The 15,414-nt window shown below is 43.1% G+C and overlaps 2 protein-coding genes across 2 annotated transcripts; both read left to right on the top strand.

Moving 5' to 3' along the window:
• The first annotated feature begins 491 nt into the window (after positions 1 to 491).
• On the top strand, positions 492 to 4,772 carry LOC139644975 (protein unc-119 homolog B-like). Its single transcript, XM_071520528.1, has 5 exons — positions 492 to 723; positions 2,562 to 2,675; positions 3,030 to 3,129; positions 3,343 to 3,515; positions 4,660 to 4,772. Exons 1-5 carry the CDS (start codon positions 492 to 494, stop codon positions 4,770 to 4,772), a joined length of 732 nt encoding a protein of 243 aa, XP_071376629.1.
• An 8,698-nt stretch (positions 4,773 to 13,470) lies between these two features.
• Positions 13,471 to 15,191, top strand: msi1a (musashi RNA binding protein 1a; the record flags this gene model as incomplete). The annotated part of the gene is made up of 4 exons (XM_071520525.1): positions 13,471 to 13,567; positions 14,059 to 14,099; positions 14,864 to 14,945; positions 15,073 to 15,191. Coding segments are annotated over exons 1-4 (307 nt in total), but the record flags the coding sequence as incomplete, so codon positions are not given.
• Positions 15,192 to 15,414: the final 223 nt, after the last annotated feature.

The following is a 15,414-nucleotide window of genomic DNA, read 5'->3' as shown; positions in this document are numbered from 1 at the left end:
AGTAATAATAGTAATAACAGCAACAACAACAACTTTAGATGTATTTGTTTATTTACTTATTCTGTGTTTATTGAATTATCCTCAGTGTGTCCAGGTGACGTCAAGTCATCAAGTTTAATCGAGTGTAATCTAATCTAATAGAAGAAGAAGAAAATGTGTAGGTTGGTCAAACAGGAATGAGTGGGGAGTCACTACGGAGTCCAGTATCTTTATCTCGACCTGGGTGAAAGGTCTGAACCTTGGTGAACTGAGGTGTGACAGAGAGGGCCTACCGCCCCCTGGTGGCTGTTTTAAGGACCCTCCTCACACCCTCCTCTGGCTCACTGGACGAGTTGTCATGGCAACTGTTCAGCATGTACTTACAAAAACAAGAGCTTGACCGCTCACCGACAGCAGTCTCTCGACAGCCGACATCTGCGACGCCATCTTCTAGCATTTATCTGAAAGGAAGACAGCAACTCCGTCAAGCAGAGTGACCGAAGCGTGTCGTGATGAGCGGAGCTAAAGCCCGCAGCGACGCGCCTGTTGCTGAAAACGTCTCCGGCAGCGGGCACAGCACTGCGGCTCCTCCGCGGGACCGCAAGCCTGGCGGAGGGGTCCTGAAACGGCTCAAGTCCCGGAGGAGCCAGGTGGACAGCAGGCCCGTCACGGAGGAAGACCTGCGGGCACAGAGTGGGCACATCACGCCTGAGGAGGTTTTAGGGCTGCGGGTGGCTACGCGAGGTTTGTGTCCCTCTCCAGTGTCTCCTGGCGTGTGTTGTTTGGTTGACAACCGCATTTCTTTCCAGCCTGGCGGGCCTGCTGAAGCTGAACTGAGTAGTGCCTATCCCGAATTCAGTATCTGGACATGGAATAACCAAGTCCATTCAGAGTAAAACAAAATTAATCAAGAAAACATCAAGGTGATGACGTCGTATTGTGTGGGCTTTAATTGGCTGTCATTCGATGGCTGTCGTCAGAGTTAATTGAACCCCTGTGCTGATGTTGAATTGATAATAATATATTATACTCCAGAATACATCTGATATCACAACATGACTGATGCCACTAAACAATCCTATCTGTCATATAAAAAAAAAAAAATCTGTTGTTTACTTTCTATCTTCTCAATGGATATTTCACAAGAGGAGGCATTTGTGACACATAGCAAAAGCTCTCTGTGGTGTCGCTTAGACCCTTTATTATGACGTCACATTGAATCAGTGTGAATCCTTTTAAAAAAAAATTGTCTGGTCTATGATCTCTCAGGGCACCGCTGTGACGTCACATAGAACCGCCCAAGACGGCACATTGTCTTTATTACATTAAAACAAGTGTGACAGAATGTCACAGAGGTGACAGGAAATGTGAAAGGATATGAGAAGTTGAAGCAATGAAATTAGTGGCTTCACCTCTCCCTCTGATGACGAGCTCTTATGAAAGAATGCCACAATTTATGACATCATCAAATGGTCAAGTCATAACATAATCACACTGTGAAGTCATAATGAATCAGTGTTTTTAATGTATAGTTCTGTCTTTGAAAGAATGCCACGATTGATGACATTATCAAATTGTGAAATCATAATGAATCAGTGTTTTTGATGTATAGTTCTGTCTTTTAAAATGAATCCAAACATTATATTATTTTTGGCTGCATAAGTTCTAGAACCCCAATTCTTTACATTCTATCTTTATGTAAATATTCTGTTTTGTATAATATTACTATTTGCTGCGTAATGACCCAATTACCCCACAGGGATCAGAAATGTTTCATCTTATCTTTATCTTATCTATTTTTTCATTTCTTATGTATATACACATATATATTATGTGTATGTGTGTGTGGTAACACTTTATAATAACCATCATTAATAAATGGTAAATTGATAGTTAATTAAACTTTAGTTAATAGTTATTTTACTGTTAACAAACAATGAAATGATCATTAATAATGTTTACTAATTATTAGTAATGCTATAATTTATGTTATTTTATCATTAGTTTGTGTAATATAAAATCATTTGTTTATAAATGATATATTGTATCATAGCTGATAACAGACGGTAAAAAGGGTAAAAAGCTATGATACAATATATAATTTATAAACAAATGATTTTATATTACACAAACTAATGATAAAATAACATAAATTATAGCATTACTAATAATTAGTAAACATTATTGTTAACAGTAAAATAACTATGAACTAAAGTTTAATTAACTATCAATTTACCATTTATTAATGATGGTTATTATAAAGTGTTACCGTGTGTGTGTGTGGTTGTGTAAACAAAACAATGGCATCTGTTACCAAAGTAAAGCATGTTGATGTACACGTTATCTTTGTGGATTTGGGAACAGTGTCAGCCAGTTCATGTGATGTACCACCTGCTTCAACAGTGTAAACATGAAGCTGGACGGCTTGAAAATCATTTAAGCTCTTAACTAGCTATTGTCATCTGTCTGCGATTGTTGTGTCTGTGTGATGTGTTGATTGTTTATTTGTGTTTTTTGTATTCTGTGTAATTATGACAAAATAAAAATTGCTTCTGACAAAATTCTGTCTGCCATTGCTGCAGGTTACCTCTGTAAACCTGAGGACAATATCTTTAACATCGACTTCATACGCTTCAAGATCCGAGACCTGGAGACAGGCACTGTCCTGTTTGAGATCGCCAAACCTCCACATACTGGTAGGCTACTGTGCATCAGCTCCTTGTGCCTTCTCTGTATGTGTCTGGTTTTGATGTATTGCTTTGTATTATATTTGTGTTTTATGATCTGTTATGCGTGTGGCTGTTGAGTGTGAAGTATCTGACTTGTGAAGTGTTAAAAAAATAAATAAATTCATTATTCTACATGTTTTGTTTGGTGCTATTAACGTATTGAGGCTGTTGAGGCTAAATACCAGTACGTTTTCAATGTAAGCTTAAAATGAATGAATGATGGTGCCTGGTTAAGGAACATGCCCCATTACTGGTCATTTGTATTAGAAATAGATGTTAGTATCTGTGGTGTTAAGTGCCTCTGTGTGTTTTGGGTCTCAGAAGACGATGAGGAGAACAGAGAGGGAGATGCCAGCGCTGGCCGATTTGTACGCTACCAGTTCACCCCGGCTTTCCTACGCCTGAGGACTGTGGGAGCCACGTGAGTGACTGACACATCACCAACACACACCTGTCCCATGCACTCACAACAACACTTACAGCATTCTTTTCTGTCAGCTAAGCACACTCACTGATGGTTTAACCTGTGCTCTATGGCTGTCATAACACAACAATTGTACACAAACCTACCTAATTACACATTAATAACTGTTGTAATGATTCTCTCTCTTCCCTGTCTCTCTTATTCAATTAGGGTGGAATTCACAGTTGGAAACCGGCCTCTAAACAACTTCCGCATGATTGAGAGGCACTATTTCCGCGATCACCTGTTGAAGAGCTTTGACTTCGACTTTGGCTTCTGTATCCCAAACAGCCGTAATACTTGCGAGCATATCTATGAGTTCCCCCAGCTGTCTGAGAGCCTGGGTGAGTCCTCGGTTTCCTCCTGTTTATACCCGTTTTGGAAAGAAAAATCACTGCCTCAAATTCATTAATAAAAGTTTTAAATCTCCAGATGATTCTCAGAAATGAGTCCCTTCTATGAGCATATCTTAATATAGCTAATATACTATATTGTAGCTTGTGAGAGATGGTCTCACTTTTTTCAAATGTTGAATATCTCACTTTAGAATGCAGTCTAATGATGTTTGGAAAAAAAATAATTTCCAAAAAATAAAACATTGACTCCTTCCTTGGCAAAGGTGAATTTATGAGGTTCCAGTTCATATTCCTGTGGTTTTAATAGCATCCCCAGCAAGAGTTTGGGGTGCAAGCTCATCATGCTGAGTGATGCTCTGGGAGACGGACATTGCACAGATCTCCACACAAGCAAAAAAAGATTAAATTTCTCATGCCAGGCATTTATGAGGAATATGTTGTTCAGCACAACATAATGTAATTTGATGGATTATTTCACAGTACTATGAGTGCATACATTTTTATGTCTCACCAGCTTGGTATATGGTATGTTATTATGGTGGCGTCTGTCTGTCTGTCTCTCTGTCTCTCTGTCTGTATGTGTAGACACATTCTTATGAACACAATAACTCAAGAACAATACATGATTGAAACTTCACCCTCACACCACAGAATCCCCCTATAGAGGAGATGATTGATTCGATTTTGGAGCACCTTGCTGTATACATTTGCATATTTATGAAGAAAAACTTCTTGAATCTATTATAACGCCTTAATGCTTTTAAGATACAGAGTTCATATTAACACCGCCCATGTATTATGTAAAGACAAGTGTGTTGTCATAGAAATATTTGCTAACTAGCGCATTAGCATAACTGCTTGTGTTTAATATATCATGGTGATTATGGGGGACACTGGGCAGCTCTTGTTAGCACTGGTGGCCTCAGTGGGAATCAAGTTTCTAAGCCTGGCAGTGTTTCCCACTGAGCTACACAGGACCACTGAAGCACTTGGGCATTTCAAGATCAGTCATACTGACCCAATTGCTTCACATTCTTTTGGTTGTTTATCCATTGGGCTCCATAGTGCATGGATGGTAAAATTCTGAGAAATCGTCTGGATAGCTGATGTGCATATGTTGTCTGTTTTACAGTCCGTCAGATGGTGGAGTGTCCTTACGAGACCCGATCAGACAGCTTCTATTTCGTCGACAACAGACTGGTCATGCACAACAAGGCAGACTATGCTTATAATGGAGGCCAGTGATACCTGCCTGCCTGCTAGCACGCAAATACACACGCATGCACATGCAGGTACACAGGCATATAGATATACACACATGCATACACATGCATGCACATGCACGAACAGCACACACACACACATACATGTACACTTAAACATACACCCACAGCCACAGACAGTTGAGTTGCCTCAACTGTCTGTTGTTTGTAAAGACTCATCATTGCTGTCATTTCCAGGAGATATGTTGGATATTGCAGGAGATTAAATAGCTGCAATGTCAGTCTCTGCTCTGACATACAATAGTAGGAAGCCTCTGTTATAGGGGGCTTCAACAATCCTGGGGTTAATTTAACTGTTACTCAGAAAACACAGATACATTCATACCAAAAGGAGACTCATCACTCAGACAATGCCCATGTGACGTGTCTCTCAAATGGACCAAATGGTGATTATACAGATCCACTCAGCAATTTTAAAGCCCCCCTGCCCACAACACACACACACACACGCACACACAAGCACACACAACCCCCCAAGTGACACACATAGGGGTTTTCTCAGTGTTTGTCAGAAGCAGCTGTTCTGAGAGACAACCGCCTTCACAATCCACTCCAGATAATATCGAGGGAGGAAGAGAGGAACCATCCACAAAAACACTCCTGTCAAACACACATGGTCACTCCTGTGATCAGCCCTTCCCCCTGTCTCTCTCTCTCTCTCCCCCCTCCTCTCTCTCTCTCTCTCTCTCTCTCTCTCTCTCTCTCTCTCTCTCTCCCCCCTCCCCTCTTTCTTTCATACACACAGACACAGACACACCCTTCACCAATAGTACTGTATAAGACTGTGACCGAGGGTCTCTTGGATTCCACTTTTTTTAAGCCTTTATATTTCTCTGTAGCTAAATGGGAGTAGATCTGAAAACAGACTTAACTACATTGTAATTGTAACTTTTGACAGCAATCAAACAAAAGATGATGAACCACATCTAATTAGCACAACGGTCAGAGTGAATTGCAGGTGAGATTTTTGCAACAGTTTTATGGATAATGCTCCTCATCAGAAACAATCTAGTTCTGACATATTTTCTAATATGTTCTGATATCAGGATGCATGATGATGATAAAAACAGTTTGGTATTACTGAAAAAACATCTGTAACAAAGTGTATTCAGTGTGGAAAAGTGAAAGAGAAGTGTACTTGGTCTGAGTTATGGTTACATTGCTCTACGTAGAATTTAATCATATTAAATAATCATTTTCCCCATCTCAGTTTAATTGGCTGTATTTTTATTCATTTCTTTACCATTCACGCCCCTCGAATATCAACATCAAGTTGGAAAATGTCTGGAATATTTGAGTGGTCTTTGTTCTAGCTAGACGGTGTACCTCCTCCTGTAATGTACTTTGTAAACTTTGGTGTTCAGGGTTAAAGGTGGTGTTTGTAAAAATATATAGTTTGTAAAAAGTGAAATAAAGAAATAAATGTACATTTTCAGATATAACGTGTGTGGAGCATGATTCATTTCCAAAGGTGGGGAAGGTTGAAGGGGGTTGAGTTTATTTTGGTACGAGGACCACAAGGGGGTGTAATGGCTCATTATTGGCCACTAGGAGGAGTTATATTATAACTTGGTTATGAATGAGTACCTCTGGTTTCAGTTTATAGCTTCATGTTTAATATTGAAAACAACAGCATCAGCAGTTTACAGTATTATGCTGGAGCATGTCGGCATATTCATATCTACTATAATGAAAACTTGATGAAAACTGGTTTAAGTGCTTTAGATGAGAGCCTGGTCTAATCCTGTGTATTTCATATTCAGTTTGAGGTTGAGTTAAGTATTCATAGATAGGATTTTATCACAGAATGGACCAAATACTGATAGAGTCATTTTAATTCCAAAATATTACTTTATCTACAGGCCATATGTAATGTGTTGTATGATATAGGATACAATACAATTTGAAATCTGTTAAGGATTGTCACACTTTGATCATCCATTATCTCAGCTGGAGGCAGCCAAAGCAGTCATGTGGGTTTTTAACCAAATCTCTCCCCCTTTCTCCACTTCTTCCTTTCTCCAGCCCTGCTTTCTTATCTCTGTGTTCGTCTCTTGATCTCTCCCTGCCTTTCTCAGTTTCCATCTCTCTTTCCAACTCTCATGTCCAAAATCTCATAGTCTTTCTCTCGCCTCCCTTTCTGTTCCTCTCTCCACACCTATGCAGCCCCCTCCCTCCCTCTCTCTCTCTCACTCTGTTTTTCCCTTTCTTTCCTCCTCTCTCACCTGGTAACCAGACCTCTGGAGAGGAGTGTTGAGTTTCCACTTTCCCAGAGAAGAGGACAATCTGAGCCACACAAAGAGCCACAATGGACCCCCTCTGCTCTCTCTCTCTCTCTCTCTCTCCCTCTCTCTCTCTCTCCCTCTCTCTCTCTCTCTGCCTGCCTCTCCTCCCTTCGCTCTGTCAGTGCACAGCTGCACTCACACACACACACACACACACACACACACACAGATATGTATGAGAATACACACACTCTGCCTGTCATTTCCCCCTCTACTGTTTACCTCGTCTGTCATTTTATTCTCTTCTTTGTATTACTTTCTTGCTTGTGTTCTTTGCTTCCCTCTTCATCTTTTCTCCCAATTAATCCCTCTCCTTCTATTCCTCTGCTGCTTCACTTCCTTTTCCCTGTACAACATTGTATTATGCTCACTGACACATTCAGTTGTATAAGGTCATGTCAAACACACTGAAAGTACAAAATATTTGGGACATCTTTGTCATATTGATTTGCAGAACCTTTTGCATAATCCACATCTCAATTGTCTCAAAGCTTAAAACTCCTTCTCTAACTCGTCTGTTTCCTTTGTGATTGGTATGGATTTAATAAGGGAAATAATCAATAAAGGATAATTGGCTTTTACCTGGATTCACCTCAGCAGTGTACTTTATGAAAAGAGGTGTCCCTAATGTTTTGTACATTCAGTCTTGTTTAAATCACTCTCCTCTGTTGCTGTTCAGCAAGTTCAAATTTTTTGCAACACATATAAAAAATAAAATGTAAATTTGCTGGTTATCAATTCCATTTATCCAAAATGTTGCATGGTTCAACACTGCTGGTTGCATCACTTTCTCACATCAGAGTGGGGCTGTGGGATGATTGGCCAGTTAGAAGACTGCTGAAGGCCTATTGGGGTTACAATAAAGGTACAGGAGAGTGGTTGTGATCTGTTACACATACACACGCTCTTTTTCTCTTTACTGACACAAGAAAAGAGTCTTTTGAAGAGGTGCATTGAGATTTGAGAGAAAGCAGCAGAGCGTGCCTTTCATCCAATTATACAAATAACCACTTATTGCTAGTTATTGCTCTCTATTTGCTTAAATACATGGGAAAGGAGACTGTGAAGAGCTAATGTGTCTATTGTTGATCCATCAGACAACAAAGCAGGGCACAATCTAACTGTTAGCCCATAAATCAATAACTATACTGTTGGCTTCCATTGGGCTGTAGGGGCTGTATACTGTAGCACGCTATGTTGCTCTGAACCACGTGATGTTACAATACAAATCTCAATATATCCTATTTGACTGTACACAAATAACATGCACACACACACACACCCACACACACACACACACGCACACACACACGCACACACATACACACTCGCTTTCCAACTTTCCAGAAATGAAGTGTCTGTCCCCAAGCCTTCGTGGAATACATTTCAGCAGCCAGTGGACACACACACCGGAAACAACTGGACAGGTGGGATAAATTAACCTCGTTCACCCCTCCCCCAACACACACACACACACACACACACTCACACACACCGCGCATATCTTTGTAACTGGCTTGATCATATATCCTGTTCAATGACTCAAACAACACTGAGATTAGGAGTGAGAAGCATTGGTTTATTGAGGTTACCCCCCCCCCCACCCCCCAACACACACACACATGCACATCTACGCTCAGGCAGGGGGACGGGGGGACAGTGGTCTCCTATAAATAGCAGCTAGGAATGGCGTTGATAGGTCCTGTGAAAAGAAGTGGAGGGGGGAGTGGAAAAAGGATTAAAAGAGATACAGGAACGTACTGCAACTCCACTTGTGCGTGCATGTGTGTGTGTGTGTGTGTGTGTGAATGTCTCTAAGGCTGAGGTACTTTGGAGACCGCTGGTGTGGATTTCTTGCCCCCGACCAAACTCTCTCTCTTTCTTTGTCGGTCTTGCTCTTTCTTTCTTTTTCTCTTCTTTGTCCTGAGCTCTTGGTGTGAAAATTCAACATTTGACTTGACGCTCAACAACATGGTGTTTGGTTCTGTGTGTTGACACAGAGCGCAGTGTCATTTGAATGTATAAACACTCTCTTAACGCGCAACAAATCTTTGGACAAAGAGATGATGAGTCATCCACTACACAGCGTTCTCTTTAGGCTGGCATGACAACGGCCTCCAAGATGGTCATGACTGCATCTATGTATCATGATGTCATCTCCAGCAAGTGCTTGTGACATCATCTCACCCCTGAAAGATGATCAGAGCAGACCTATAGCTGCGAACATCAAGTCAAAATGAAGAATTATATTCCAAAATATATATCAATTTAGGGAAAAAACACTAAAATAAACACATGAACTTCATCATCATTCATCATCACTATCTCTAAAAATATTCATATTGTCAACCAAGGACTTAACCTACTGTCCTTTAAAAAGTGATGATGATCTGTATCAGTTTGTGCTATTAATTATTCATTTTGTAAGAGTATATGTCACTTTCAAACGGATGTCTCATTTTGGAGTGAAATGCTGAAAGGATATCTAACGCTAAGCGAAGCTCTTCATAGTGTAAACATGACAAAAGATAATAGACGATTAGGTATCTGGGAGTCTATAACACAATAAAGTAAGACAGTGATGGATAGACAGTCCATTAATGAACTGTGATTCCCATAACAATTTCCTTGGTGGCATCTGCAATATTGACAATCTGTCTTTAAGTGTTAGGTCTTCGCTGCGTTGTAACCGGAAGCCTTTGTGTGTGTTCTGTGTGTGTGTGTGTGTGTTTCCCTCCATCTGTCTGTGCGGTATCCCTGCGTACATCTCTGCTTCTTCTTACTCTCATACAGCCGACAGCCTGTGTCATCAGGATAAATAGCTTGTGGTCTGTTTGTGCTCCTTGAAAGCCCCTTGTAAGCCTTTCATAGCCTCCCAGTACCGTCGGTCCAGTTTGTGTGTGTTTGTGTGCGGCACTTGGTGAGATTAATAAAAGGCTAACTCAAACTCAGCCAACTGTTGAAGAGGCCTGGAAATCTCCCCCACAATCTCTTCCTTCCTCTCCCTTTCTCTCCTCCCTTTGTCTCTCTCCCTTTGCCACACCTTCCCCTGGGGGATGGAGGGATTGTGATCGGAGAACGGAGGTGGGGCTCCTGGCGGCAACCACAGGTGTGCTTGTTTCCTCCCCTTGCCTCTCTCATGTAATGATTTCTTTAGCGCACCACCTGCCAGGTGGAAAAAACACCCACAGCAAATGGAGCACTTTAAAATGGCCTCCTGGCTTCCGCTCAAAAAGATTTTTTTTTTGCCCTTGTTCTTTTCTCTTTTATCCGTCAACAAACATTCCATTTTTATCCTTTTTCATTAGCCATTGTCTGGATTTAACCCAGTGAAGTGTTCCCAGATTCACTTGCTGCTTGTTTACATATGGCATTGCATGCAAATGATGAGTTTTACCTTTAAAGAGTGCTGCTACCAAGGCGCACAGCTACTAGTTTTTCAGATGGTCAGAAGTTGCCTTTCTTACTCTTTTCTCTTCAGTCCCCCTCTTTGACTGTCTTTCAAACTGCCTGGAGGGTGGTGGAGAGCAGGTCCCAGGCCCCGGCGGGTCAGAGGTCACTGATAGACAATAGCTTCCCACTCTGGGTCAGCTGTGGTCAAGGAAACAAAGGCAGTGAAGACCTGGATTGGACAAACTATCTCAGTGTTTGGAGGTGGTGGAGTGACAACAAGACAGAGGGAGGGGAGATGGGATAGAGCAAGGGCAGGCAGAGGGAGGGAGAGAGAGATGAAAAGTGCAATGTGAGCATACTGAAAACTTCTCTCTCACACACACACACACACACACACACAATCACACACGCATGCGTCTCACACCGACCCACCCACCCATACACACACACATACAATTCTGTTGCTGTTCTTTTCCACACATACTTTACCAACTTGAATAATATGCCAAAAGTGTTGCTTAAGCCCATAAAACAAGTTAGCCAAAGTTTCTCAAGTGCTGCAAAAATCTCTCTTTCTTTATGGTCTATTTAGCTTTCACTTTGGTCTCTTGTATTTGACGGCTTTTAACGCTTACAAAAAAGGAATTTGCTCTAGTGCTATGATCACAAATAAGGCCTTGTCCTGCACTGTCTCTCCTTTTTGCTTTATTATATCTGTCTCTTTTTTCACATCTCTCGAACTCATTCCTTCCCCTCCCCCATGCCGCTGTCTTTCTCCCTCTTTTTTATTCAGTGCCATTGATCATGCATGCAGAAATTCAGCACGCCCAACCATGGCTCTAGCCAGGATAGGCTAGCTAGTGCAAGGCCCTGTCCTACATACTGTTCTCTCGCTATGGTCCACCAGGCCACAGTCACACCCTCCCCCTGATTTCCCTCTCCTCACTGACTCCCCCCACTGCCATGCACACAAACGCCCTGCGGCCCGTCTCAGAATGCACACAAACACATGCACCGATCATCATGTGGGGCTGGGAATGTTAACTGAACCATTACCAAAAAGTTTTAGTTTAGGGAGTAGGAGTGAGTGCAAGGGATGTGATTTTTTTTTTTTTTAGATTGTTAGTGTCTCTGCCTCATTGTCTGCTCCTCACTTGTATGCAAGCAAGCGCACATGCACACACACAGAAAACACAGACACATCCACATGCACAAGCACACATACACACACACACACACACACATATAAAACAGACAAATACACACGCACAAGCACAGTTACACATGCAGAGGGGTTCCAGCTGTAGGGAGATGCTGTAATCCGATAGCAGTAGCCTAATCTAGGGCCTAATATTCATCTCAACTAGTTACATCTCAACCAGTTATACAAGTCACAATCCAGCTCAGTACAAAAAACACTATTATGCTGTGACCTTTGTCTTTACTGTATGTCAAGGACACAATCTGGCGAGTTGAGCGAGGGCATTTCACATTACTGTGTGAGCACTTCACTGTTACTGTGGGAGCAGCTGAGGTGTCGAAAGCGCTCAGCTGACTAGCCTCGCCCGGCCCGTGAAAGTAGCCGACTTAGAGGTAATGCTGCTAATCTGCCACTTAGCTGGTTAGGACAGCCTGTCACGTGGGGTGGGAGAGTGGGGCGCCAACCTGGGTAGGATCAGGTTTAGATGGACTGGATGGGGGTCAGAGGGGGGCGAACGGAGGACTGAATAAGAGCTGGATGAAGGATGTAGAGGGTTGGATGTAATGGATTAGGATGAGAACTGGGCAATAGGGACAGGTGGGCTGAGGGTTGGATAAGGATTGAGCCAGGCTGACCAAGGATGATTGATGGATGGGGACTGAATAAGGGTTGGCTGGATGAGAGTGAGGGGTCAGAGTGAATGGAGGCTGGGTGAGGGTTTGAAGGATGTATTTGGCTGTGGCTTGGGGGAAAAGGATTGGACCTGGTGCTGGTTCAGGTTAGAAACTGAATGAACAGGGGATACGCAGAGTGGATCATGGCTGGATAGGAGTAGGGCAAAAGATAAGATAACATAACATAGTATGACATAACATAACATAAGATGAAACTTTAGTGATCCCCTTGTGGGAATTGGAACGTAACTATTGCTGCCATTCGTAATCCTCTTCTCAATCTAAAGCTAACAGTATTCCCCTGACTTCATAGCCTAATGGCTGTTTCTTTGTAATCAGGTCTCTGGCTAAAAAGGTTTAGAGCATGTATCCCAGTTACAGAGCCATCAGTTCACTAAACCATAAGGTATGGCATAGCATCTAATATCATATGCCACCAATACTTCAAAACCTGCTCATATGAACTACATTTCTGGAAGGTGGAACAATTACTGATGACTGACAAGATATTAGGCCTATTATTTAGTCAATAATAAAAATGATCTTGCACAGATACACACAGCTTAAAGGGAACACTGGTCCTGAATGCCCCACTGAGGTATTTTTTATTTATTTATTTATTTATATATGGCTTTCAAATAGATTCCTGGCAATTTTTACTCGATCTCTGCTCTCTCTTTCTCACTCTCTCCCCATTATAATGTTACAGTATCCCATGGAGATAAGCTACCGTAGATCTCAAAACATTCAAAACGCTTTAATGGGCCATGTTGTTGTGATCAACCAATGACATGAGCGGCGGGGAAACACTACAGAGAGCGCCACTGGCAGCATGAATAAAGGCAGGCAACGTGCAGAGGGGAGGGAGGGAGGTTCGAGTCGGGGGTAGGCTACGGGAAAACGAGGTAGAGGCGGAGTCTCTTTGTGTGTGCGTGTGTAGGCTATGTGTATGTGTGTGTGCGCGTTTCCTCGCTCGTCCCTCCTCCTTTTAGAGAAACCACCCCCACCTCCCCCCACCCACCGCCTCACCCACATCCCCCCCCCCCTCAGCCGCCCGCCCCTGAGTCTGGAGCAGCAGCAGCAGTGGAGCTCACTGCCTCTCCTCGCCTCACAGTGCGGGAATATACCAGTGGAGCAGAATGGATACGGAAGGGAGCCAAAGCAGCCTGTCCTCCACCACGGACAACTCCCCCCACGACCCCTGGTAAAGCCTCCTCTCCTGCCCGCCTCGCTTGTGCCTGCCTGTCGGCCCCGGGTTTGTTGTTTTGGGGTTTTTTTTTTTTGCAGGAGTTCACCTTGGACTTAAGTTGAGTTGAGTGCGGAGCGGAGCAGCGCCGAGACAAAAGACAAGCATGCTGTGTGGGATCCGCTCAGCAGAGAGGAGGCACGGGCGCACCGCTGCTCCCTGCCCGCTCTCCTGCTTGTTTGTCTCGGTTCGCTCCCCGAAAGGCACGCTGCAACTTTCCCTTCATCATCTGGAAAACCCTCTCTCTGTTTTTTCCTCCTCTAGGGGATTATAACGGCCCGACTGGCCAATTGGTGACTTCGCAACATGGCCGATGTTTTCTTCTTACTTTATTGATGCTATATTATATCCAAGTCCTCATTTTTTTGGGGGGGCTGCTATTACCTGTATTGTGATTGAAAGGTATGTGTTATTCTATATGACTCACGGCCTCTATTTCTCTCATTCAGCAAAATGTTCATCGGGGGTCTGAGTTGGCAGACAACACAAGGTGAGCTGTCCCGCACGCTACTTTAATAAGTCTGTGGGTGAAAGCCCTATAGCCTATAGTGCTAATTTGTTCTTACATAATACATTTGTCATAGCCTAATATTTGCTCCTATACTTTACTTGGGGAGCTTGCTGGAGTTTATGAGAAACGGAGTGAATAGTTCAGTCTAAATCAAAGCCTCCTATTCAATAAGGATCAGCTCTTGGGATTTAGACTTGCTGAGACGCTGGGAGATTAACGCTGGAAATGCGTAGCCTGTGCAACGACTTGTCTGGTTTTCTTGTAATTATTGCATTAATATTGAGAGAAAGCGTAATTTAGCGGGGAAGCGATAGGGCATTTCTACGTTACACTACCTACTGCTGAGAAGTTCAGACCATTTTGATGCTCAGCGTTTTGTTTTCCTCATTGTTGCTCCCCAGCTTTACTCCGCTCAATCCATTCATTTATTTTAAGACCTTGAGCGCAGGCTACAGGGTGAATACAGTTTATTCTGAGATGCGATGGCCAGTAGATCACCGCTGTACGAAAACAGCAATCGCCACACATAGTGCAGCTTTGTTTGTGGTCCGCAGGGCCTAATGGGCTATTATGCTGAATGGCCAAATAGCCCGTGTTCCTCTGAGGACTGGAGGGACACAAACACAACGTGGTCCGCCCGACCCCATTGTCTCTGCACTCACTGCCAGCCTGTAGTTTCATAAGGCCTGTCGTAAAACCGTACCCCATTTCTCGATTTAACGTTATTGCCGCTATTTTTCCAGAGGGCTTGAAGGAGTACTTCTGTAAATTTGGCGAGGTGAAGGAGTGTATGGTGATGCGGGATCCCGTTACCAAGCGGTCGAGGTAAGGGAGGCGTGTGCGCTCCGCCGTCCTATCAGTGGATGCCTCATGCCTGCATGTTTCCATGAGAGTGTTTGGATGAGACGACAGTGAGTTTGCATTCTGAGTGTTTGTTGCTTTTTGCTTGCAGGGGATTCGGGTTTGTAACATACGCAGAACAAGCTGGTGTGGATAAAGTTTTGGCGCAAAACAGACACGAGCTGGATTCTAAAACGGTAAGTTCTGCTTCTAAAACTTTAGAGTTGGATGGTGCCAGTTGTCTTGAATAACTTTCCCTATACACAGTCATTCAGATTCCGTGTAGCATTTTTTTTTCCCTCGGTGCATTTTCCTCCCACCGTATGGCTTGTAAAGTTGAGGAGTGCAGTTTGGAGCAGTCCCCCCCTCTCTCCCTGCTCATTTCCCCCTCCAAATCCCGGTTCAGGGCGCCAACATGAAAGCGTTCTTTCTTGGTCTTCATTGCCATGGTTAC

The sequence above is a fragment of the Centroberyx affinis genome, unplaced genomic scaffold, assembly GCF_046629955.1.
Source record: "Centroberyx affinis isolate AG114_WGS23_722 - 3 ecotype Tasmania unplaced genomic scaffold, CSIRO-AGI_Caff_v1 ptg000806l_1, whole genome shotgun sequence".
Taxonomy (NCBI): domain Eukaryota; kingdom Metazoa; phylum Chordata; class Actinopteri; order Beryciformes; family Berycidae; genus Centroberyx; species Centroberyx affinis.
The sequence above is the reverse complement of the archived record's forward strand: the minus strand, read 5'-3'. Positions and strand labels throughout refer to the sequence as shown.

What these genes read in the sequence shown, in the direction of transcription:
- LOC139644975 (XM_071520528.1), top strand. Translation starts at nt 492, where the DNA reads ATGAGCGGAGCTAAAGCCCGCAGCGACGCGCCTGTTGCTGAAAACGTC. An exon ending in GCTGCGGGTGGCTACGCGAG is followed by an intron (nt 724 to 2,561) that starts GTTTGTGTCCCT and finishes CCATTGCTGCAG; the next exon opens with GTTACCTCTGTAAACCTGAG. An exon ending in CGCCAAACCTCCACATACTG is followed by an intron (nt 2,676 to 3,029) that starts GTAGGCTACTGT and finishes TTTGGGTCTCAG; the next exon opens with AAGACGATGAGGAGAACAGA.